Here is a 27,266-nt window from a genome sequence, read left to right as displayed (position 1 = left end):
CCCACTGCGACCCTGAATTGGATAAGTGCTTACAGATAATGAATGAATGAATGAAAAAGACCCTTTGTTTCAGAAGAAATGTTGGACAAATGTCCATACACATCAATCTATTCAAAGATACCTAAAATAAAGATAGACAAATATGTAGGTACTAAAATTAAGTATTAAACATAAATAACTTTACAATTTACAACGTTTTGACCACATTTCTATTAGGCCTTTTGTTGAACAGAACCGTGGCGCCCTCTTGTGGTGAAGTCTTTTTATTGTAGAGAACAGGTGGCGTTATCATAATGTACCTGTTGCGCGCATGCGATTGGCTCCCCGCTTCCCGCCTTCTGCACTGAAAGCCAATCATAAGCCTGTCTTAGAGTGGGTCGAGGTTTCTGCGGAATACGGGTGTTAAAATAAAAATAACGGCTGTATCTCAAATTACTCCATATTACCTACATAATGTCCTATTCAGGGCTTGAAATAAAGGCTCATGCACCCAAATACAGCTTTGAAATATATAGAAAACACACTACAGGTCTCCAGATGGAAGAGTGAAATTCTTGCTGTAGAAACAATAGTTTATAAATTTATATCATGCATTATATTGGGATTATGGAGATACTGAGGATGGAGCCAATCAATGTCTTTCTGACACTGGCCACTCCCGTGTGTGTGTTGTTGTTGTTTTTTTGTAGGTCATTTAGGAAAGTAGGTCACACATGAACACCACTGACCAGCTGGGCCCTCCACCCAGTTATGGGACAGTTCTGACTCTTCTGTAGATAATTCAAGTGTTGAATTCCCCTCCATGTTCACTATATATATCCAAAAGTGTGTAAAAACACTCACAATTATTTGAAATAAAGCTAAAATTAGCAGCAAATGTGGATACTAATGTTGTAATATGCACACAGCTTGTATAATTCCTCTGGAGCAGCTGTGCTAGAGCAATCCAGCACCTCTGGAATAAGTTGGAGTGGGGTTGGTGATCCAGAACTAATCATCCAACATCAGTTCCATGACTTCAGTAGTGTGATTGTGGCCTCACAATAAGCATAGAGCATTATCTATTCATTATCTATTCTCTCAGCTTAATTACAGTGATTTACATTGAATTGTATTGAATTGAGCACGTTTAATGAACTCTTTTATCAGTCTTGAGACAAATATAAGAGAAATATTATTTTATTGACGTGACAAAATAGTTCTACGTCATATTATTGCAACACAAATGCAAAAAAGAAAAAAAATTAAAGGAGAAATCGTTAACAGGAAGAAACGTGTGTGACGTTTACTGCGTTATTACATACAAAATGGAAACAAATGAGAAACAGATTTGTTTATTACATGATGATCAAAAGTACTATTCACATGAACACAAAACTCCTTGGATCTAGCAGCATAACTTTAATCCTTTTAATTCGTGTTGAATTCATCGCAGAAGGAATGAGAAACAGACACAAAAACGTAGATATAGAAAGGGAGGCTTTTAAAAGAGACGTGCAAAGTGACATTACAAGAAAATAAGGCAACACTTGAAACAGATTAAATATTTATTTGATTCTGTCCTTGTGTCCGGCTGTAATTACTCCTGTAGATTAAACTCCACCATAAATATTGCTTTAAAGAAGCAAACCTGGTCCGGCCATCCTTAGGACAGTTTATGTTCGGATTCATAGCTCTGGGCACACGATTTTACTGTTGCACTACATGTCCAAAAGTGTGTAGACACCCCTAACAATTAGCAAATCCTACCACATTAGACGCACCCATTGTTTTGGATACAGACACTGAACTCTGCACACCCTGTGGTCGCCATGCCCTGCGCCAAGAGACCAGCCGAGGGGAATAAAGCCACTCTCAGCTTCAGGCTGTGGAGCAGGTGAACTTCACTGTGGAGTGATAGAGCTCCATCCAAAACATCTGGGATGAAGTGGTATTTGCTGTCTAGGATAAATCATCCAACATGAGTACCGGACTTCACTAATGTTCTCATGGCTGAATGCCATCAAGTGCACACAGAAATGTACTGCCAAAACCTAGGGTAAAGTATTCCATGAAGAGTAGGAACTGTTACTGCAGCAAAGAGGAATGAAAGAGCTCTGTATACATACCGTTGATTTCTGAAATGATGTTGGATGAGTAGGTGTCTACAAACATTTGGCCATGTATGTCAGGCTTAAAGACGCAATAGGCAGTACAAAATAGCTAAAATACTGGAGTAACTGTTTGTGTTACCATGGTTCACCTACTGGGCTTTGGGAGGTCGTGTGTGTTGAATCTTTGCTAATGCATTCACTCGTTCACTTGTCGAGATTTGGGATGCATGACCTGTAGGTAGGTGAACTACAGTAACAGACAGGCACTCCGGTGACATCGACTGAGGTGCCTTTAACACAGAGAAGAGCGTGGCTGCCTAGGTAAAGTGTTGCCATAGACAAGAAACAGCAGCACAGGGTGGCAAAGTCAAAGCTTGGTGTGAAAGGTAAATAGTAAATTACCCTTTTAGGTTTTTAAAGAGTAGCTCTGGGAGCATCATTATAAACACATTTGTAATCTTGTCCAATGCCCTACAAAATGTGTGTTCAGTCCTCGAAGTATCATCATCACAGTCGATCATATCTTTAATTACGAAAGAACAGGTTTAGAAAGACACTCGCAAAACTCAACGTGCTCATAAAGCTACAGGTTTAGCATAGAGTGATTAAAATATGTACAAGATTAAAAAAAATAAAATGTTGTGTGTGTATACACACACACACGGTTCTGCACTCAGTACAGTTGTAGCAGTACATAATAAAGTCCATCAGATCTGTGGAAGGGTATTCAACTATTAATGAATTAATGAATCAATTATTAATCAATAAAAACAGCTGATAACATGGTGAGGATCTATTGGCCCTTTTTAAAGCAGGCACCGTTTGTGATGGTGAGATTTAAAGACTGTTTCAGACTCCTGAGGCCACTTGCATAAACATTTTAAGCAGTTACGTTAAAAGCTTAAGGAATTGATTTAAAACCAACCTGTGAAAAACTGGGCTAGAATACAGGCCGTATCACAAACAGTTTTCTCCTCCCTGCTTAAAGACTACCTACCTAAAGACACCCTTTATTTATTAACAGCACAACCGCGTTCTTTTGTAATAATATATACCATTCATTCATTCATTGTCTGTAACCTCTTATCCTGTTCAGGGTCGCGGTGGGTCCGGAGCCTACCCGGAATCACGGGGTGCACTGCAGGAGCTCACCCTTGAGGGTGCGCCAGTCCTTCACAGGGCGACACACACTCATACATTCACTCACACCTAGGGACACTTTCGAGCACATTCATTGGGTAATAAACCCTTATTTCTGTGTAGTAAGTAGGGAGTATGGAGCCATTTACAGATCCAGCCCTAAAGCCTAACACTCAGTTTACAATAATGCAGTTTCCCGTGGGTAAAGGGAAACCCTAAAGCCCAAACTATAGCTCATACACAATGTTTATGCAAGTGACCATTGAGCTTTCAGATCAATGATTACTGATAACTGATTATTTATCTTTAAGCATGTGTCTGAGGAGATGCACTGGCTAATTGGTACATAACGTAATGAATTTAACAATGCTATATTCAGAAAGAAAATATAACGTTTCAGAAATACTTCAGTCCCAAAAAAGCTAATGTTTCTAACAATAAATCAAAACAATCAGCCACTAATTAGCATAATACAAGTGCTAACAGGCTTCCGCTCACTGTTAGCTACATTAGCATGTTTGGGTAAGTTATTCCTTCAAAATATATAACATAACCATACACATCAATCAATTAAAATATTCACAGAGAGGAGAAGAGAGAGACACGCTAACTTTTTTTAATCAGGAAATATGTCTTCTGATGTGAAAATATATTTAAAAAACGTATACTAAACCTAAACTATATTAGTCTGTAAGTCTTTACAGTACAATACAACAATGAGAGAGCACCCATCGTTTAATTTCCAAACACAATGGCCAGCTAATACATTTCACAGCATCAGAATAAAAGTGGAAACCTTCTACAGCAAATTACACATAAGTCTCAAAAAATGTCAGTCTTAGAAGTTGGTTGTATTTACTGCTTCTTATAGTCCAAGTAACTCTAAACGCTGTGGAATCTAACGTCTGGATAAGGACGGAGAGTTCACCCCAGTCTGGTGATCTGTCAGGTTTTAATTGGTAGTTAAGGGTCCAATTGTCTTTATATTCTCTAACAATTAGGTGGGAATAAGGAAAGACCTGTAGACATGTTCTTTTAGATTTTATTTCTCCCTCACCTGACATATCTCCTCAAAAATGAACAGCTTGAACTAAATAGCCATTCTGAGTGAAAATTAAGAAAACGAAGGGTGGTCTTGACATTTGCCAGGTACTGTATTTTAATTTGTGAACAATTGGGCTAATTGAAAGAGGAAGGGAAAAAAATAATCCAGTCTAATGTGTTTAGGAGAGAGGGAAATCACATTAAGATATTGAATGCTCTGTCACACATTGAAAATTAATATATCAGATGCTCACAATCTGCAGTATTAGACAGAAACAGATGAAGATGAAAGACAGGGGCTGGGGAAAGAAAATAAGGAGCACACATTACAACCGCATCCACACATGTATAGTTCAGTTTGGCTGGAAACTACATTATGCTAAATTATGGAAGACAAACTGCGCTAGGGTTGCAGCGTTTTGTAACTATGGTGACAAGGAGCATTCACTACAAATGTAGCATGGGTCTGGGGATATCTCAGCTGATTTTATGGCACAAGGAAATATTACATCTTGACGTTTGTATCTCACGTAAATTTACTGATTCGTTTACAGGTCATAACTTATAACATTCGGTAACACTTTACTGTATGTCAGTGTTCATGAGGCAAAAAGACATAGGGCTTTAATGATATCTCATAGATTAATAAATCAATAAAGTGAGCTTTAAAGGAGCACTAGAAGATTATATTTGTTTTTATAACTAGTACAAATTAAGTGTGAAATATGAAGAACATGATTAAAAATGGTATCAGCGTAAGTGCAATCTGTGCCTGAGAAAAGCTGTTTGTTATACTGCACTCTGTGAAAGAATGGCTGTCGTTGTTGTGGTTCCGATTCTGCACTGCTGGAGGTTCCTTTAAGTAATTACCTAGTTATTTGTCAATATTTGTGATGCTAAATCTCTGGTGGCTAGGCAGGTAAACCACAAAAATAAAGACAGGCACTCTGCTGAAATTGAATAGGCCTTTAATAGATCTTTAATATCTTTTATTTTTCCTGGTCAGCATTACATTTGACTGAAGCAGCCTCCATGACAACAGACACTCGTTAGAATAATCGTTTATACGGATTTACGCCAGTTGTCAAGGCTTAGGCAGGTGTTTTGTAGCGTTATTAAAGGTGAGCTACAGAAAAGTGTTACCCAACATTCAGATGCCAGTCTGCACATGGCAGCTGTACCATGGTAGCATTCACTGACAAGGATGCCTCGAAACTGGCTCTGTGAGGTTGGAATGTGATGAATCCAGAAATGTAAAAACTCTCAAAGTGCAATCCCTGAGGTTTTGACAGGTTATAAATGGAAACTGCTGTTGGGGATCACTCACATACATCCACACACACCAGACACAAATGGCACTACAGAAAAACTCTGAAACTACGGCTATGACTACATCTAGTCTCAGTAAAAAAAAAAGAAAAAAATAAAAAATAAAAAAAAAGAAAAAAAAAAAAAAGAAAATTGAGTATAAGAGAGTGTAAAAACACAGAGGCTCAGTTCAGGGTTTTCCCACAGCCAGAACTGATTACAATTCATTGCAGGCAGAGACAGGGAGAGAACAAAGGGAAAGAAAGAGAGAAAGAGAGATGTTCGTATTGAGGATCATCAGCTTTGAGGCTCAAAATTCTGCTCACTGAATCCTAGCAGGTGAATCACACAAGATGGCTGACGTGCACCACAATCTTAAATAGTGAAAACATGTATCATAGCAGGTAGATTTCTGAGGTATGTGTGTCCTTGTGTTGTTCCTAGATGTAAAAAAAGGGTTTAAAGCCTTTTTCCCCCAACTGTGTCAATATTTCAATGTGAAAATATAGTGTAATCCTTTACTGGACAAAGCCAGACACAGTCAAACTTTAAGTAACATCGTTTAACGTTCTCTCAAACAGCTCTTATTAATCCGTTTCCTTTCAGAGAGTCATCTCCAGAGGTATGTGGTTCCAGTGGTTTAGGAACATCAGTACTGTTTCATGAATAAACCTGAAGAGGGGATACTGAGGCAGTTTGGTTTAGTTGTTTTTCCTCATAACTTTGACCAGGCAGTTTCTATGCAGCAAAAAGCAAACCTATTTGGAAATGCATAGCTCCACGATTCGTGTTACAAGGTGAAATTTCATTCAAGGTGAAATAGATTTCAAATTGAAAATAAATGTATTTTGTGTGCAACTTGACAGCTACAAAAAGTAACCAAAGTTCCACCTAATTCGTAGCTAGCACTGTTCCTACATCATTACCTTCTGGCTTTATAAAGTCTGTTTTTATGTTACCAATTGATTAATCTAGCCTAATAGATCAAAATACAGCAGGCTACCAAAGTGGATGGTATTCTGGAATTCTACCAGAACAACATTAATTTTGAAATCAATTATTCCTCAATTCAGATGCAACTTCTGTAACCACTTCATCTTGATCAGGGTTGCGGTGGATCCACAGCCTACCTTGAGTAGGACATAAGGCAAGAACACACCCTGGAGAGGCCACCACACACTCACCCAGTCACTCACTGCCAATCCACCTACCAACATGAGGTTTCGGACTGTGAGAGGAAACCCATGCAGACAAGGGGAAAACACACCAAACTGCGGATACACAGTGACCTGAGGTGAGGACAGAACCCATGACCGCAGGACCCTGGAGCTGTGTGCGCCTCCATGCAGCTCTGAAATCAATGAGCTGAAATGATTTTTGTGTTACTAAGTATGTATGAGCTCATCTAATCTTAAATCAACTGGTAAATGTTGGACACTGCTCTGAATGAATGACTTTTTAACAATACCAAGAAAACCTTAGCAGTTGATTAGCACCTATACTGTCAAAGTTAAGGCTGGTTATTGTTTACAATGACCACATTATTCAATGTGATTGTTTCTACACAAGACATTATTTCTGCATATTTTCCAGTGCTGTGGTGATGTGTGGTTGCCCAAGAGCCATGAAGCACATGGAATCCAAACAGACCCTCTAGCGGTTTTCTTGGGTTGAAGCTCAGGCAGCTGCGCTGCACTCAAGAGATCCTGAACAAAAACGAAGGCAACATAAAATACAGTGATTATATACACAGAACAAGAGGGCACTTGTACAGTGTGAGGGCAGTAGAACAGAAAATTAAGCCCTCTCTGTGTCTATTAGTGCAGACACTTTGTGTTACAACATTTTGACTGTTCTGGTGTTGCATAGTGGGTAAAACTACTGACATTCACATGGCAGAGGTTCAAGTGTCAGCTCAGGCAAGTAAAACTATGCTATATCAGTGAGTCCTTGGGCATGACTCCTAATGATACATTTACCTACATCTGTGAAATAAGCATGCAAAATGCTCTAAATGTAAATGTTTTATGAAGCGTTTTTAAAACGTGTTTTAAGTGAGGTGCAGGATACTGAATTTTAGTTGCACATAGGTTTCCAACAACTAAATTTGCATAGAAATTTCACCTTGTAACGCTACTCAGACATCCATGACAGCATCACAGCGGTCAATAAAGTTAATGATCTGAATCCCAGAACCGGATGATATTATCTGTCACTGATTATAATGGCAACAAAATTTCCAATGGCTATATGGCTGAAGGGTATGATGAAGGGTAGGATGAATGAAAGTTGATCAGTGCTTTTTCAGACCGATTAATGTTCACATTTGTGTAGTCATAGTAAAATAAAACCCAGACACAAACAGAAAACAGCTAGAAGAGGACAAAACAAAATCATCTTGAAGAGATTCCAAATCTTTCCAAAAAGAAGAAATACTGACCTACATACTGTCCACTTTGGACTCTGAGTAATACTAAAAATATCTCAATGCCAGCAGCTAGCCATGTCCTGTACATTTTTGCTGTGTCATTACTGAATCACCCTGTCTATCATTCCCAGCATCCCCATTCATAAACCAACCCAGCATTGTGATTCACAATCCCTCCTCCCTGTTGCTTCATTAAAACACACTTTAACATCTTGTTTCCCCAGATACAGAAAGTAGCAGCTCTATATGCCTTTTTTAAGTCAGGAACAGACAGGAACTCTCAGCATTATCAAGATTCACTTTAACTGTTCTAGAATATATGAGCTATGCTACGGTTTACAGCCGACGAATGAAGGTAAGCTGATAAAAATCAAGCAAAAATTACATAATAATCACGCTTCATGCAACTGCAGTGATTTTTCCTGACCTGTGAAGGATTTTGTTGGTGTTGTTTGTCATAAATCACTGAACAGATTCTGAAGTATGGTAGTTCCCATCGATAATGAAATAAGGCTATAATCATAGCTCACTGGCACCAAGAGTTTCAATTGACTGACTGGCTCTCAAAACAAAAAATCGGCACAGTGTAACAGTTTTGTTACTGCATAGTAAAACCCTTATCTAAGGTTCGTAATAGATCTGTAAAGAGTTTGCTTTGAAAATCTCCTTTTAACCCCTTCAACTGCACTTATCAGGTGGTTGCCAAATATTGTTCTAGAACCAATATTTACATTTTGTAGTTATGAAAGTTGACCTATTTCAAGGGATTAAAAAGTGATTTACTTAACATTAAGGTTTGAATGTGGCAATGTACCTGTAATGTTGCTTTGTCTAATCCCAAAACCACATTAGAGGTTATCAGTTCATGGGAGAAAGCTACATGAAGAAGAGAAGGATCTACTGGGACAGCCTCAGCACACAGGAGCAGGAAAACATCATGTTTTGTAGAAATAAATCCCTAAAAGTAGGTGTAGACATGAAATTATTATACAAAGAAGTTACAGAAGAGGAAAAACTGTCGTCCAAGTGTTCTGAGGGAATGAAAAATTCTCTTCTGCTAAACAGCAACCCCTTCTTTCTCTTCTGTGGAGAAGCTAATCTCTCCTGGGTAAAATCATAGAGGCCTTCGATTGTCTTTTGATTCAAAGCCACTCTTAGTGTTTGGGACCACCTGGTGCTTACTCTTTCTCAAATGTTTTATCAGGGCCTCAAACCTTCTAGGCGTATATCTTTCAGCTCCCTTCCGGAGGCACAGCAGAGGATGGAGGGGGTTTCCAAGTCTTCCACAATCCCCCAGCGTGTGGTGGAGAAAGGGTGCTGGGGATGTTTTTGATAGTCTCTACTCCTGGATTAAAAGTGAGAAAAAATTCGATATGATGAAGGAGAATATCAGTGAAGCTCAACCATGCACACACACACACACACACACACACACAAGGAAACAAGAAAACATCCGTGTTCTTAGTCCAGTACTTCAAATCCCTTGTGTGCTTTTCCTCCATAGCTGCAAAGGATCATGGTACTCTACCCACCTCTGGCTTGGTGTAGCTCATATGTGTGTCTCCATGTCTGTGTATCCAGGTAACATGTCTCCATTGGTACAGTTTTTCAACATCCGGTCTGTGCTGGGGTCTGAGGTTTCGGCCTGCTGCTTCTGAAGGCGGCGATACACCAACGGGACGAAAAACAGCACAATACCACCGACAATGGGGGGTACACCGGCCAGATAGAACGCCACATGGTAGTTCCCAAAGTAGTCATGAAGAAGACCTGTGAGAGGAAGAGGTTGGTTGGGTGCCATAACTCATATTAAGCTAATACTGTAATTAAGGTACAAATATCACTGGACATGGAGACCTTTTCCCTATATATGCTGACTCATCCTGAATTTCTCTCTGGAGGTCCAAGCCACACACTGCTGTTATCTGAATCTCACACTACACTTAAAACACCGGACCTTCATTCTAAAGAATCAGATACAGGTGTTTTAAGAGGCACGTGTTCTGCTTTGAGGCACATGGGTCAGATTTATTTCATTGAAGCAACAGCATGGTGTAATTCACACAATGAGCAGATCCTAAACTTCAGTTTGAAATATTGCTAAACAGAAGAGGATGTGATCCTACTTGGTTTGTAGAAAAAAATTGCTTCTCTCATTTCTTCACATGAATTTTAAAGGAAATAAATGCCATACCGTGACTGATGTCCAATGAAAAACATTCATCTGCATTTAGTCAAATGTTAGTTTACTACATCATTTGAGGACTCTCCCTCAGACTGTGTGAAAATTTCATTTGACAGTGATGATAAATTATGCAAATATGTATGCAAATGAAAGCCGAAACTGCACATAAACTAAAATGCTAATGCTTGCGATATAAAAATTCAATTTCAGTAAAACATCCAAAGGCCCATTAAAACTTTAAAGACACTAGTGTATGCAGCAGGGGATGGAGCATTAACATGACAGTGTTGAGGTACTAGCAGGGGTTTCAGAAGGGTTGCCAAGTATCTGGAACAATAATCAAATGAGAGCCAACCTAAACCTAAAACAAGCATTGCTAGGGACGCCAGTGCTTTGAATAATTCTCTGAAGAGCACTTAATGCCTCATGGATTATCCTAATGTCCTGGAACTGGAGTCAAAGTTCTGGGAAGTCCTGAAAAAAAAGGCCAAATTTTCCAAATCTGTCAAAAATGTGTAATACAGCTCCAGTGCAGCCCTGGGTCACGGAGGACGAGGAAAAACATCTAAAGGCTACAATGATTGGCTCAGCAAACTGAGGTGAAAGTCAGAGCCTTGGAATTTACCCTCAAAAATAAATCTATTTCCAGCTCACCGACTTACTGAACCCATAAACCTATGGATTGTGTCTGTGTGTGTGTTTCCATATCCTCTACAGGGTCTGCAGAGTGTGGCCAGGTAGAAGGCTGAATAAAATTATTTTAACGTATTAACTGTGTTTTAATTAAGTTGTTAATTGTGTTTTAAATATGCTTTCATTCTCTCACACTAACACACACAGATACACACTCATTCTTCAGTAACAAGACATAAATGTCAAATAACCAAACTGCAAAGTAAGAATAAAACACACCCACACATCACCCACACACTTTAATTATAAAGCATTCATATTATTAAAGATAATGTCATAAAAGGACCATATCAAGGGAACAGCACTGCCTGCTTGTCACTCATTTTCCTGCTCTTTAAACTCTGAAATCAAAAAGTTCATGTTTTTCTATTAACTTTTTATTATATATTTTTATTCGTTTCGAGAACTGGGAAAAATGCCACTTGAGGCAATGGTATTTCAGGGCAGTAACTCTGGAAGAGAAGCTTTCTCCTGGAATGCACAGATCCACACTATCACGGAAAGTATGACCAGCAACCTGCCAGAGTAAACTCATTTCTGTTGCTTGTATCTTGTATCTGCCATTACCCAATGCTCTTGCCCATAGATGAGGGCAGGGATGTAGATCCACTGGTGAATTAAAAGCTTTGCTGTATGGCTCAGCTCCCTCTTTATCACTTTGGTCTGGTATAATTAAAGCCTTACTGCTGCTGCTGCACTTACTTGCCAGTCTCACGCCACTGATGGGTTAATCTCAGAAGACACATTTCGTTGTACAATGGCAAATAATTGCACATTTCACATTTTACATTTCATTTCATAATCCCACTTCCCATCATTCATGAACAAGACCCCAAGAAATGTGAAGTCCTCCATTTTTGGTAGGTTTTAGTCTCTATCTGGATGGAAAATGCCGGAAGATGAATCACTTTAGTAATTATCTGCTGCACTGTGAAAGTAAAAAATGACTTTTTTTCACTCCTTTAAAGGCCTCTCTGTGCTGTTATCACAGAACTTCTGAAATTAAATTCATGGAAAAGGCCACATCTCCAAAAAAAAAAAAAAAAAGAAAGCCTAAGAGGGTTTTTTAATCTGTTACTTAAATACCACCATTTCTCCTGGCTCTCATTCTGTCAAGGCCAAGTATTGTCTGCCATCTGCCATCCAAAACACTCCTGGTAGTACCACACAGAATAAATAAGAGCATTCCTTCACATGACAGGCTTCTGAAGACAATGGATTCCTTCCTTTATACGCTAGAGTCAAACACTTCTAACGTTCTCCCTCCCCAGAGGCTCTAACTACTTTCAATGCTCCGAAACAGGCGGTGCTCTAAGTGTCAGGGAATAACTTTTCCAAACTTTAGTTTCATGAGGTATATTTCTTTTGCCTTATTCCAGCTCATCCAACAACACTGAGACTGGCAATGCAGCTACAGTAGATGCTTTACCTTCATGAATTCATGCTTGAGGGATGCAATTTTTTCATTCATTTTACAAACTTTGGTCACAAATGTTTACAATCTTAAACATATAGGTGGTATAAATGTTACTTAGAAACAAGCCATAAAAAGCATGCAGTCTTTCCAGGGTGACCTTTTCAATGAAGGACTAAACCAATTAAAGGTGCTTCCTAGAAGTGTACATCCAAGCCAAGAGCCTCTTCAACCTTAATCTCTCTGCTGGAGTACACAAAGCCCAAATACGCCGCACAAATACTGAATTCAGAAGACTGCATTCATTCCTTCATCAATTCATCCATTCATTCATTCATCTTCTGTAACTGCTTAATCTTGGTCTGGTTCACAGTGGGTCAGGAATCTACCTGGAATCTACAGGTGCAAGGCAGGAACATATCTTAGACAAAGTGTCGCACACTCACTCGTACATACAATTTCACCCAAACAATCCACCGCCAATCCACCTACCGACGTGTTTTTGGATTGTGAGATGATACTGTAACTAAATGTTCTGAGGAAACCCACACAGATGCAGAGACAGACAGTGACCCAAGGTCAGGATTGGACTTGTTTACCCCTATGCTGCCTGGTACCTGAGTCTGAAAAATAATGACTATAATCATAATAAATACAATGTCCATAATGACGTTGTGCTAACTATGCCACATTTTCACTGTGATTTCACAATGTCACAATATACTGTTATACCTATCTACACTGACTTTACAGTTTCATATGTTTTGCTCTCCTTACACTTTACTTTGCCACTGCGTTTCTTCTATTTTAAACCAGCAGTACGGCAAAGCTCTATTAGCTGCTAATCACCTGCCTTCAGATATATCTGCTGTAGATTCAGAGCTCATATGAATGCTAATGCTCTTGTTTCCCATAGTTACGCCATAGAAAAAAAATCTGCTGCAAGGGTCACAGCCTATTTACCTCCCCCACAACCCTGTCAGTTTCTCTTCACTCCTGTTTCGTCTGAACTCATCCCTATTAATGGTGCTGTGGCTCTTCAGGTTCAGCGCAAGTGTCAGTAAGAAGTCTTTCTGTCTTTTTTTTACTTTAGTGTAAGCTAATTGTAAAGCAGAAAAATGATGGGGAAATGTTATACACTCAAACCCACCCAGACTGCTTTGTTTTATTTTCTCTGACATTTTGTGTAAATAGAAGAAATGTGATATCACCAGCTGAGCCAGCCAAGCCAAGATTTTTTTAAGAAGTGTTCATACAAACTGCCAGAGCACTTCTGAGTTTTGCCAGAACTAAACATAAATCTAGGGCAGAGGTGTTCAAACTGTGCGCCATGCTTCCTTAGTGAAGGAAATGCAGGGGGTGCAGGGGAAATCTGAGATTGCCAAAAATAAATATTTAAATATTCAAAAAAAAATAAATATTTAAATTTCAAAATTCAATAAGTTTTGTGATAGAGTTGAGTAAATACTAAAAACATCTGTTTTAAAATGGCTTTTTTTTTCATTCTTTGACATATTTCTTTTTCTACGATGACTGTCTGTGAGGAGTGTGGTGTGTTCTCCCTGTGTCTGCGTGGGTTTCCTCCGGGTGACTGTCTGTGAGGAGTGTGGTGTGTTCTCCCTGTGTCTGTGTGGGTTTCCTCCATGTGACTGTCTGTGAGGAGTGTGGTGTGTTCTCCCTGTGTCTGCGTGGGTTTCCTCCGGGTGACTGTCTGTGAGGAGTGTGGTGTGTTCTACCTGTGTCTGTGTGGGTTTCCTCCATGTGACTGTCTGTGAGGAGTGTGGTGTGTTCTCCCTGTGTCTGCGTGGGTTTCCTCCGGGTGACTGTCTGTGAGGAGTGTGGTGTGTTCTCCCTGTGTCTGCGTGGGTTTCCTCCGGGTGGCTGTCTGTGAGGAGTGTGGTGTGTTCTCCCTGTGTCTGCATGGGTTTCCTCCGGGTGACTGTCTGTGAGGAGTGTGATGTGTTCTCCCTGTGTCTGTGTGGGTTTCCTCCAGGTGACTGTCTGTGAGGAGTGTGGTGTGTTCTCCCTGTGTCTGTGTGGGTTTCCTCCGGGTGACTGTCTGTGAGGTGTGTGGTGTGTTCTCCCTGTGTCTGTGTGGGTTTCCTCCGGGTGACTGTCTGTGAGGTGTGTGGTGTGTTCTCCCTGTGTCTGCATGGGTTTCCTCCGGGTGACTGTCTGTGAGGAGTGTGGTGTGTTCTCCCTGTGTCTGCGTGGGTTTCCTCCCGGTGACTGTCTGTGAGGAGTGTGGTGTGTTCTCCAGGGTGTATTCCCGCCTTGCGCCCAATGACTCCACCCACCGCGACCCTGAACTGGATAAGTGTTTACAGATAATGAATGAATGAATGATTGAAAGTCTGCAAACCACATGTGAGAGTGTGTGAGTAATGGGTAGTGAGGTTCATTTTCCAAGAAGATATAAGTAGCCTGAACCCATTTGAGTTTGAAAGAATGATTTACAAATAATTAGTCGTTAAGGAAAGATTCCTCCTTTTCTGCCAGCTACAAGCACTCAGCCTTCAGCTTATTAAATGTGACCTATTTGAAAAGGAAGCCACTTAACTAAGAAGCATAAACACTGTGTAATAACCATGCCATAAAAAACTATTTAGAAGAACACCAAAGGGGGGCCGTGGAAGCTGAACAAATATTCATGCTGAGTCTTTGTCCTGAGGTGTATTTAGAGATCTCACCCTGTAGTTTTGTTTCAGTCACTCATAACAGAGGCTCTGCTGTAAGCGCTTGAATAAAAATACCTACACAAATGTCTCTTAATAAAACTAGCTTTTCATCCAAGAGAAGAAACCGAAAAGTGCGCAAGCAAGATATATTCAGTGTGTAAATGAGTAAAAGAAAAATAAAACATAACATTGGGCCACTTTTACACACAGTACACACAGACCAACAAAAGTCCTAAGGATTACACCCTATATATCTTCTGATCAGCCATTACATTAAAAATACCTCATTTTATTAGCTCCACTGATCAATAAGGTGCACTTTCTAGTTGTGCAATTACACAATGTACTCCATCTGTTGTACTGCATACCTTGAAGAACACCCCTTTCACTGTGTTCTTCAGTGGTCAGGTCCCCAGAACGCAACCACAAAGCAGGTATTTTCTCTGCTCTATAAATTGTGCTGGTATGATTGGATCAGACACAGCAAGTGCTTCTGGAGCTCTTTAATATACTTCAGTGTCAAAAAATCACAAAAATATCTAGTCAATAGCATCCTCTAGGCAGCATCTTGTGACAATTGATGATGGACCAAACTGTGCAGGTGTGTGTAACAGAGTAGACACTGAGTGGACACTGTTTTAAAAAATTCCAGGGCACTGCTGAGTCTGAGCTACACATACTGGACATTGCAACACACAATAACACACCACCACGTCAAGATCCCTGCAACACACCTAATACCATTGAAGGAGAGATTGAAAAGGACTAACAAAATATTCAGAGGAAAAACTGGACTATATTGTGTAATTGTACGACTACAAAGTGACAATGATTTGTAGAAATGTCACTTGAATGTTTCGGCTCATCTGTTTAATGTTATGTATGTTATGCGTGGCATTAGTGTTGTGTACTCACCTGCAATAGGGGGGCCTGCTGTCATTGGTACAGCCATGAGGCCCAGCAGGTAGCCAATTGCCTGGGATGCTTGCATGGGCCCTACCAACTCGAAGGCGATGGGAGCCATGATGGTGATGAAACAGCCATCACACAGCCCCATGAACACACACACCACCACAAGCCCCTCAAATACTCTACACAGGGGGATCATCATTGACATCAGTCCCAGGACCATAAACGAGGCCACCTAGCACACAGAAAATAAAATACAAAAGCAAACATGTTTGCCAGCTATCAGTCATTTAAACACTTTAATTCAAACCTTTTTTGAATTAGTTAGGAGTTAGTTAAATTGAGAATAATCTACTAGACATTTTAGCTCTTTAAAACCAGGATCAGCCACAAATTTCATATTACATTTACATATAATGGAGACAGCTATTCAAAATGACTTGCAATTTTATGACCTACAAATTTATATACAGTACCCATCAAAAGTTTGGACACATCTCATTAGTCATTGGTGGACATGGGGCTATTCACTGCATAGAACTGTGTACCTGCCCCTACCTCTGCACAACCCAAGTTATGGTCTCAAACACATTAAGAAGGAGAGTGGTTCTACAGATTAACTCTTGAAGAGGCCACAGCTGTTCACTGAAAACCGTCCCAGGTGACGACCTCATGAAGCTGACTGAGAGAACTCCGAGAGTGTGTGCAAAGCTGTCGTCAAAGCAAGGGGTGGCTACTTTGAAGAATCAAACATATTCTGGTTTGTTTAATGCTTTTTTGTTTACTACATAATTCCATATGTGTTCCTTCATAGTTTTAATGTCTTCCACATTCATTTACAACAAAGAAAATAATAAAAAACAAAAAAAAAAAAACATTGAATGAGAAGATGTCCAAACGTATGACATATGTGGAAAATGGCCCAAAACAAAGGAAACCCACTCTGAGTGTTACTTTTGATGGGTACTGTATGCCTATGTAAACATAAATATATGTGTTTATACCTCTTATTGTTATATACGTCTTATTCCATTTTTTCCTATGTACCATTCCAATTATTTAATATTTTTTATAATCATATGTCTACACTTTTACCTCTTTTTACAACAATATGAAATAAAATAAGGTATATTATTATTATTATTATTATTATAATTATTATTAACAAGACGTAGGCTACTTCAGAGTTTTGCCTAAGGACTATTACTGGAACACATGATGTTCTTGTCTAAGTTGGGAATTGAACCTTGGCCTGCTGTGTGAAAAGTAGTGGTCCACTACTCTACACCAAACACTAAATAATATCTAATATAGAGAAAATGTAGAAATTTCCAGCTGCGCTCCGGTACCTGCATGTAAATCTTTCCTACTCCAGGGATGAGATCGCCCACTTTTCCGAAGAGCAGACGGCCGACTCCTGAAGACGCTCCCAGACACACCAACAGCACCCACTCCCTTTGTGTCTCTGCAAACTGCTCTTTCACAAAATTGATCTGTGACATGGGCGCACACACACACACACACACATTAAAAAGCCAATATTTTACCATAATGAATACATGACCTTAAATGTCCATGCATTGCTTTACTAAGTAGGAGAGAGACTCCTGGGTAAGGTCCACTGTTGTGGTGAATAAAGCTCAGAGTGTCCTGGCCCACCTTCGTCTCCGAGTCCCTGAAAGAGCTTTGATGCATCTCTAATCAATGCAGTAATGCATGTCACTGCTGGGAAAGCACGAGAGGGGGCTATAAGTCAAACCAATTCCACTCTTCCTCTCCTTTGTTTCTCGGAAATGACTGGAGGGGTGGCAGGAGGGAGGGGTGTGGAAGAGTAAACATTCTTCAGAAGCGTGTCCTGAACTTGGGGTCGTGGGCACTGGTACAGCACTTTGCTGTCTTTGAAAGAGTGGTAAAACAAGTCAAAGGCCATGGTGGCCATTCATTTGCACGATCAGAGAGTTACGAAGAGAAATTTGCAAGTTTACTGGCACCAAACTGTTGCAAAACCTCACACACACACACACACAATCAGACACACCCACACACACCCACACCCACACGTACAACAAAAGCCGGGGGTAATGTTTAGATTTGATCCAGAGCCTTCAAAAACAGGACTGCAGGTGGGAGAGAGGGGGGTGCCGCAGCTTCTCATCTTTACGACTTCATACTTCAGACGGCCCAAAGGCACATATGATACACACCCCCACACACACATCCGTAACGCACACACATTCATATGCACAATACACACTCATATCCGGAGTACATACACACCCCCAAATCACATCCGGAGTACATACACACTCTTCCAACACATACACACACATCCGGAATACATGCATTATCCTTTATCTATCCTCAACACCCACACACATACATCTATATCACACACACACACACACACAGAGATACATTTTCAGACACACACCTCAAATTCAGCAATTCATTTCAAACACACACACACACACACAGCTCGTTTAGCTAATAAACTGAGTAAGACCACATGGGCTTGTAATCAAAGCTTATAGGCTAAAGTTTACACTTTTTAAAACCTCATTTAACCTCATTCTGTTCTGAACAGTGTGGTCCTATCTAGGGGTCAATCCCCTGATTACTGTGGTAGAGTGGCTTATAAACTGAGGCAGCAAATGGCCTACAGTTATATTATGAAATGGAAAAGAGAACATAATGTACCTTTAAAGTACATTAAGACCACTGTTGTAAGTTTAAAGATATATTTTCAACTAGTAACTCCTTTTACCTGAGAGTGAACAACTCTGGTGGGCCGATATCTGATAAAAACAGAACTGGCCTGGAGATCAGAGATGAATAAAAAAAGAAAAGAGCATATGGATGGGCTGTGTTTTAAATAATGCCAGCTGGAGTACAGGACCTATACCGCTGAACTCACAGAGAAAAGTTCTGTAGTGCAAACACAGTTTCAATCTATAACGCTTTAATGAAAGCCTGCTTACATTGCAGCGGATTGTTTATGTGACAGAGGTTTATGCAGATGTGTACAGTATGGTCTGAACTGTTCAGAAAGTTTAATGACTTGACTTTTCCTAAAGGAGCAAGAGCAGAAGGGCTGTGTTTAACATTCCAGCAGAACACAGATCCATAAGTCATTAAAAAAGAGGGTACAAAGGAGATCAAATTGTTACAAAGTACTCAGCAAAATGAAGCTGACAGTGACTCCAGCCCACCCAAGCTTATTTATCAATTAGCTTTAAAGCTTATAAAGCTATAAAGCTTATTTATCAATGCAAAATTAATTTTGTATCACTCAGGAATTTATAATTCATCTAAGTGTATCATAATGTAATTTTTAGTGGGGAGACAAAGCTCGATGAGGAACAATGAATCAATAATTCATCCTCTTCCTTGCAAAATATATGTACATTTCATCACTGTAGTTCAGACCAACAGTGGTGACCCAGTGTCAGTTTATGATTTTAAATATTGCTCTTGTAATATTTAACAACACAAATATGCAACTCTTACTCCTCCCTGAATGACCTTTTATGAATAAGTTAACCTTAAACTGGACTGAATTTAAAGGGGAATCTACTTAATGCTGTCTCAAACTCCACATGGGCTCTATGTGGTCCACAATTCAATTTTTCAGTCATATGCAAAAGTTTGGTGAACCTTATGAGATATTTTGTTTGTTACCAACATAAAAATATGCTGATGTACTCAACAGTAAAAGAATGCATGGCATTGTTTGGAATGTATACAGCTACTACACATTAAAATGTCCATAAATGTGCTTTCGGTGGAGAATGTTCGCTTATATTCACTTTTTTGGACATATTTGGACCTGTGTTCAAACGTAGGTTTGGTGTCCAAACTTATGGTGTACAACACAGGACTGTGGAGTAACTGAACACAAACCCAAATTATTTATTTTTGAAGATGCAAATCGAAAATGAATATGGAACTATTCTATCTTTGTGGGTTCATGAATTCTTGTTTTTTTTCAAATAAAAATATAGTCATTTGCTGTAAATTCTAGCTTTATATCAATAGATTAAATGGTGCACTCCCCTAGTTACTTTCTACATACATAGTCATGTTTCGCTCTGATGTATGCTAGGCTACTGAAGTCAAATATGTTTAAAATTCCACTTCACGCTGAATTTAAGGGGTTAAAGTGGAAGGATGTTCAAAAAACTCATTTCCACTCAAGTCCAAATGCAATGTGTAAACCAAGATAAATGGTACCCAAGGTTGGCTTGATAGCTCTGACACTAATGTAGCCTACAACTAACTGAAATGTAAATAACCACAAAGAGTTGTTAAATAATCTCTCTTAGCTTCACTAATGAAGTTTCTGACATTGTATAACCATCCTCATCTCTAAAAATGTAAATTAGATTAGTTCTTAGCTATAACCAGCAGCAGAAGCAATCCTGAAGACTATTTTCCTCTGCTATTGCCCATGCTGGCTAAAAAAGTGATGTCTCACCAGGTGAATGTAGGGCACAAAGTATCCCAGCACCGCTGTGGCCACTCCGAACGCCCACACACGATACGTCACCACGCTAAAGACACGCACGTTGAAATACTTTCTTATCTTCAGTAAGCTCCTCCTCCACCGGCTCCTGGAAGCAGACCCAGGAGCTCCAGGCAGCCCCTGGTGTCCTCCTTCTGGACCCATGCCCGCCATTGGGCAGCCTCCGCTTGGGAGAAGTGGCCGGAAGGTGAGGGCCAGCACTGACTGGACCAGCATGAACAGGCTCAGGACCTGGAAAGTTCTGCAAAGGCCCAGCGGCCCCACAACCTTCTTAAGGAGGACCGGAAGGCCCATGGAGAAGACGCTACTGGCGGCGGTGACCACTCCATTGGCAAGGCCCAGGCGCTGGCGAAAGTAGTGTCCCAGGATTACCAAAGACGGCTGGAAAGCAAAAGAGGATCCACAGCCGAACATGATGCCGTAGGTGAAGTAACGTAGCCCTAAGGTTCTGCAATGAAAAAAAAAGAGAGAGAAACATTTTGTTGAATCTAATGTATGTTTTAATATTTAAATCACGTAATAACAGTAAAAAGGACAGGTCAAAATAGGGTACAGTGAGTGTGTGTGTGTGTGTGTGCGCACGCGTATGGCCCATTTTCTACTTTTACCCCTACACTTTGTTTTCGAGTGTCATCTTACGCCTTACAAAGTGTAATGTTAGAATCAAAAGAACAGTGCTCCAGGGTATCAGCGGTGCTCTATACATTTAATGTGTCAATTCATTCAGAGAAGTTCCACAATCCTTTATCATCACCCAATCCTCACCCTCTATGATATGGAGCTGAATTCAGCTTCTTATTCAGCAGTTTTTTGTTCCTTCCAGTTCCACCTCAAATGTTGCAGCAGCCTCTGGGGTGTGTTTGTGTGTGTGTGTGTGTATAAATAAAAGAGAGTGAGAGAGAGAGAGAGAGAGAGAGAGAGAGAGAATATAAGTGTATGTCATCCTGAATGATAATATGAACACATGAAAGGATTTTTCTCTCTGCATTCTGCCTTTAGCCCCCTCCATCTTGTTTCTTTTTTAACACAGTTAATAATTACACAGGTCTCACCTCAAGTGCCTAAGTGTGAGTTCAAGAAAACACCCCCTGCTTTTGTGAAGTTGGAGACACAAAAGAATCCGTGTTCAACTGAGTGCATTACACAGGGAATTTGTTCTTAAAAATTGTAAAATATTATTTTAAGGGCAGCACAGTGGCGCAGCAGGTAGTGTTGCAGTCACACAGCTCCAGGGACCTGGAGGTTGTGGGTCTGAGTCCCGCTCCGGGTGACTGTCTGTGAGGAGTGTGGTGTGTTCTCCCTGTGTCTGAGTGGGTTTCCTCCGGGTGCTCCTTTTTCCTCCCACAGTCCAAAAACACACATTAATAGGTGGACTGGCGACTCAAAAGTGTCCATAGGTGTGAGGGTAAGGTGAATGTGTGTGTCACTCTGCAAAGGAATGGTGCCCACTCCAGGATGTGTTCCTGCCATGTGCCCAGTGATTCTGGGTAGGCTCCGGACCCACTGTGACCCTGAACTGGATAAGAGGTGTCATTTATTTTAACATAAATGGGTAATATATTTAAAAGAACGCTAGGTGATTCACTTCTGCAGCACTGTCCTGTCATTAAAAGCAAGGGGGGTGAGGTTCTTACTCTTTTCTAAATAGTTCAGTTTCTGCAGTGCTGTGGCTCTATTCTCCTTATTGGTCAGTGAAGCATCACGGTGATTTTGTAGCTGTAATTTTGAAGTAAAAATAATCAAGGACTGTGACTGTAATAGCATTACAGATTAGAATGGAATATAACAGACTCTATACAATAATATAGAGTCTGTATAATATACATTTATTACAAATACAAGTAGAAAACATGTCCAAATTTTCTCAAATTCTTGTACAATCCTAGGCACCACTGAAGGTCTGCCTTTCTCCACCTTAAACAATGGACACTGCAAAAGCTCTCCTCTGTTAATCATCGATCTTCACTGATGATGCTTTCACCAAGGCAACGGTTTTATGACTGCACACTACAGTCTGTCCAACATTTCTCCACCTCTCTATAAAAAACTGATCATGTCCCCACAGTACCTACGTCCGTCTGTGTCCTTGTGCGTCCCTGAGTGCGTGTGCCTCATCATCCATGCTGTTCTTTCCCAGTGTGTTTGTGAGTGTCTCAAAATTAGAATGGCTGGAACAGACTCTACTGTCCAAACTTTCTAAGGGGATCTATTGTTAGTCTCATTTCGATGTCTGATGTTTTGTTTGTGTGTGTGTGTGTGTGTGTATTTATTTGTTGCAGACAGCAGTGTTATTCTCTCCTCAATTTCATTCACTCACACCCTTTATGCTGCTCTACTCAGAGGCAACATGCTCAGAACATTAAACACCTTCTCCTTGCTTGAATTGTTTTCTATAGCACTCATCATTAGGACAAAAGCTGCTGTAGATGAGGTAATTAATCCTCAAAACCAATAATAGATTGTTCAAACATATTTTTTCATAAATATCCAGACACCCTACAAAATGTACAATGTACAATCCCCAGTTCCAGAAAAGTTGGGACATTGTGCAAAATAAAAACAGCATGCAATGGTGTTCAAATCATTGAAACCATGGATAATATTCTAAATTTTGAAACGGAGAATTGCATTGTTGTGCCCAGTGATTCTGGGTATGAAAGTATATCATACATATATCATATATATTTTTATATTTGCCCATTTTGACAGGAGCAGTGTTTACCACTGTGTTCCTCAAATCTTATTTAACAAAACTCTGTAACTGTTTGGGACCTGAGGAAACCAACAGCTGGAGTTTTTAAAGGGGAATATTTTCCCATTCTTTTTAGATATAGGATTCTAGTTACTCAACATTTTGGATCTCTGTTATTGCACTTTTCATTTCATAACACACCTAGTGATTTCAACGGGTCTATATATAATATTACTATAATATTTTAGCACCTTTCTTTTACTATGGGACAGTGCTGCTGTAATCCATGCAGAATGTGGATTGGCCTTGTTTTACTGAAATAATCAAAGGACTATGTCCTAAAGACAATGTCTGGATGGCAGAATGTTACTCCAAATCCTGTATATATCATTCAGCATTAACAGTGCTTTCACAGATGTGCAAATCACTCTGTGTTTATGAAAATCCTGGCTAGAACAGAGTCTATGAGTTACAAAAGACTATTTTAAATTTTGATTTGTCAGACCAGAGGACACATTTCCACTTCACCTCAGGTGATCTTAAATGCACTAGCTACCAGAGAAGTGGTGACCTTTCTTATATATGGTTTCATATTTGCATGATAAGTTTTCATTTGCATTTGCGTATACAAAAATAAACCATTACAGAACAGTGGTTTCTCAGTGTTTTCTTAGCCCATGCAGTGCTTTCTACTACGGAAACATGTCTTGAATTTTTCCATTGTTTGCCTGTGCAGTCTTTAACAGTGTTGAACCCATCCCCATCTTTACTTCTGACTCAGCCTCCCTGAGATTCTTGTTTTTTTTTCTATTCATTCATTCTTTCTTTTTCTTTGGACAGAGGTGATGTACACTTTTATCCACAATATGTTCAGAAAAGCATATGATGCTGTAACATACAAAACAATAAAATGGTCATTATCCACCCCTAAGAAACTGCTAAAAAAGAGATTCAGTTGAGCACAAAGAACTTGTTTAATTACCATGGAAAAGCACTGCCAAGATGTATTTGAATTAAATCCTTGACATATTGTTCCAGCATCCAGTACAAAGCCTTCCCAGAAGAGAAGAGACTGTTCCAGCAGCAAATGGGGGACAAACATCCTATTAATACACTTCATTTCAGAAGAAATGTTGAAGAAGTGTGCCTCTAGATATTTTGGACCTATGTACTGTGTACAGTTGATAGCTGTAACCAAATGCACTGAATTGTTAACATGGAAGCAACTACTTTAACTTCAGCTGACTCAAGAGATTGCACTTTAGGAATAAATAGGAACTATCATAAATAGGAACGCTAGCTATCAGGGGCATAGGGTCAGAGGCATACACACATATACAAATCAAAGCAACATTAAAATATATGAGCCAAAGACGCAGATATTATGGCTATTTTAGGACATTCACGTTAATTTAAATATACAAGAAACTACTTGTAAATATGATTTTTGAGTGAGTTATTAAAGTTTTCTAGTTTGCAAAAACAAGAATTATTTGCCTCCGATTTTAAAGACGCTGTGATCAAGTGTGTGTCTGTGTATGCACAATGCTTGAGGAGAACACCATGTAGCTCCATGAATGACAGGATAGAAAAAGATGCACATAAAACTAGGACCTTCATCTCTTCCGTACCTGTCAGCCACCAGCTGCCTTAGAGACCAACACAGCAAGGCAGTGACAGGTTGGTATGTGTGTGAGCATGTGCACGTAAGTGTGTGTGTTTGTGTGTGACAGAGAGAGAACACATGAGAGAGAGAGTGACAGAGAAATATAGAGGCAGATACAGAAAGAGAGAGAGAGGGATAGAGGGGGGTAAAAGGGAGAAAGTGAGAGAAGCATTTCAGCAGAACTGTGAGACTCTATGGAAGGTAAGGAGGGTGATGAAGATGAAGGAGTATTACGTGGCGAATGAGCTACTCAGGAGTCCGAGGAAGGCTACAAAGGCTCCGCCCACGGCTGTCTTCCTGCAGCCGAAATGATCCGTGAACATGCTGACCACGGGAGAGCAGAAAAAAATCATCCCCATTGCCAAGGCTCCTACCCATGCTGTGAAGAGAGAGAGAGAGAGAGAGAGAGAGACATTACTTGTGAATAATAATCATCTTAAAGTATTAATGTGCACATTATCAAGACAGTTTCAGTTCATTCAACTGAGAAGAATTTTATTCTATAGGTCATTTTTCCATTAGAGAATTCCACACACACACACACACATACACATACACACACACACACACACACACACACATTGTGCTGAAGAGAGCTAAGTTGTGCAGCAGATGAACTGTGTTGTGTTGAGTAAAGCTCAATTAACTGAAAATGAATCAAAATTGACATTCAGAATTTATAATAATTCATTCATTCATTCATTCATTATCTCTAACCGCTTATGCAGTTCAGGGTTGCGGTGGGTCCAGAGCCTACCTGGAATCATTGGGCACAAGGCAGGAATACAACCTGGAGGGGGTGCCAGTCCTTCACAGGGCAGCACACACATTCACTCACACCTATGGACACTTTTGAGTCCCCAATCCACCTACCAACATGTGTTTTTGGACTGTGGGAGGAAACCAGAGCAACCAGAGGAAACCCACGCAGACACAGGGAGAACACACCACACTCCTCACAGACAGTCACCCGGAGTGGGACTTGAACGCGCAACCCCCAGGTCCCTGGAGCTGTGTGACTGCGACGCCACCGTCATCCCTTTTTATTGTTAATTCTGTTAATACGTCCCCACCTCTGGAGTGATCCACCTCGATTCAGTACCTCTGTGTAATCACTTGGAGTGGCATTTGTGATTTAGAACTATTCAGGCCTCAACAGTACCTGAACTTAAAGGAATACAATGCAGGAATTGGCTTTTTTTGTCTCCAAAATTCCCCCTGCCACTCTCTCTCACTCTCACCGAGTGATATTTATATCAGTCGCAAACGGCTCTCTGGGCTTCCGCTGATGTTGAGCCAGGGGAAAGTGTGTAATCAAATAAAATGATCATACCTACATGATAAAAGCAATATATTGCTCATAATATAAACTGGACCATGTTATTAAAACCATAAAATGTAAATTTGGTCTAACCCTTGCCGTTATAACCACACAGCAACCACAGAAAAGCACTTATTACCAGAATCAATGTCCAACACTAAAAAGTGAGCTAATCTGGCTAAAGTCCGCAGCCACAAACCCTGGTTCACTGCACATTAACTCCCAAAAACACTTTTTTTTTTTCAACCACTTTTTTCAACACTTTTGCCACTTTTTGTTTTGTAGTTACAATGCAAGTCTCTCTCTCTGTGTGTGTGTGTGTGTGTGTGTGTGTGTGTGTGTGTGTGTGTGTGTCTGTGTGTAACCACCCGTGAGACTTGTGCCGTAAACCTATCACTGACTAATGCCAAAACACATGAAAGTAGTTACAATGCAAGTTACTTACTACTCCTAATTGTGTCTGCATATCCTCTCTCTCACACTCTCTGCCATAAAGTCCATACCGGGAATACAAACCTAGATTCTCTTGGTAGCTAGGTAACCACCCGTGAGACTTGTGCCGTAAAGCATTAAGCATTTCTCAGGAGAGCACTCCGCTCCAGAACTTGCTTAGTCCAGTAAACCAGCAGCGGGCTCAGCTTAGCAGCCGCAGAGGCCCTATTCTATCTGTTACAGCTCCGTGGAACATAACCTTCATTTAGAAGCTGTAATTTTAATGTAGAAATGCTACATAGTGTTTCTTTAATGCTCCTGAACAGGCTTCAAAAAAGCGATAACAAATTAATACGTAATCTGTAATTGTAGAAGTACAAAATGACTGATAAAAAGACACACACACAGACAAACAGAAAACAAAACACACATACATATACAAACATACGCGCACATTCACATGGTTATGCAAAAAAAAAGACAGACAGACAGTCCACATTGGCTGAACACTGAGTCCAGTTTTCCAACAGATGGTGTGTTTGGACGGTGCAAAGGTAGATCAACGTCTGCACAACTTGTTTGGTTTGGAGCACACTGGTTAAACATTGGAGGCTCATGGTGTGTATGTGACATCTGTGATGCACATCTGGCACCTCTGTGTGTGTGTGTGAGTGAGTGCAGCCATCAAAAGATTAATTTTTTTTAAATATTCAGAGGACTTTATTAAACATCACCAGTGTT

At 40.1% G+C, this 27,266-nt stretch overlaps 1 protein-coding gene across 2 annotated transcripts in view; it reads right to left on the bottom strand.

Annotated features, from left to right (window-relative positions):
* Positions 1 to 1,210: 1,210 nt before the first annotated feature.
* The window catches only part of slc16a2 (solute carrier family 16 member 2), a 44,353-nt gene continuing 18,297 nt past the window's right edge, over positions 1,211 to 27,266 (bottom strand). The window contains exons 2-8 of one of the 2 annotated variants that reach the window (XR_010795154.1): positions 25,007 to 25,151; positions 20,367 to 20,862; positions 17,242 to 17,385; positions 15,899 to 16,127; positions 9,546 to 9,783; positions 9,228 to 9,358; positions 1,211 to 7,291 (exon numbers count right to left, since the gene is read on the bottom strand). Coding sequence is in view for 1 of the 2 variants with exons in the window: in XM_066641749.1 (XP_066497846.1) it covers positions 9,563 to 9,783; positions 15,899 to 16,127; positions 17,242 to 17,385; positions 20,367 to 20,862; positions 25,007 to 25,151 (1,235 nt within the window). In the remaining variant the exon portion in view is untranslated. Of the gene's footprint in view, positions 9,359 to 9,545; positions 9,784 to 15,898; positions 16,128 to 17,241; positions 17,386 to 20,366; positions 20,863 to 25,006; positions 25,152 to 27,266 lie in introns of both variants that reach the window. The other variant, XM_066641749.1, reaches the window with a different exon arrangement.

Source organism: Hoplias malabaricus, chromosome 13 (assembly GCF_029633855.1).
Source record: "Hoplias malabaricus isolate fHopMal1 chromosome 13, fHopMal1.hap1, whole genome shotgun sequence".
NCBI lineage: Eukaryota > Metazoa > Chordata > Actinopteri > Characiformes > Erythrinidae > Hoplias > Hoplias malabaricus.
This window is presented reverse-complemented; position numbering and strand designations above follow the sequence as displayed.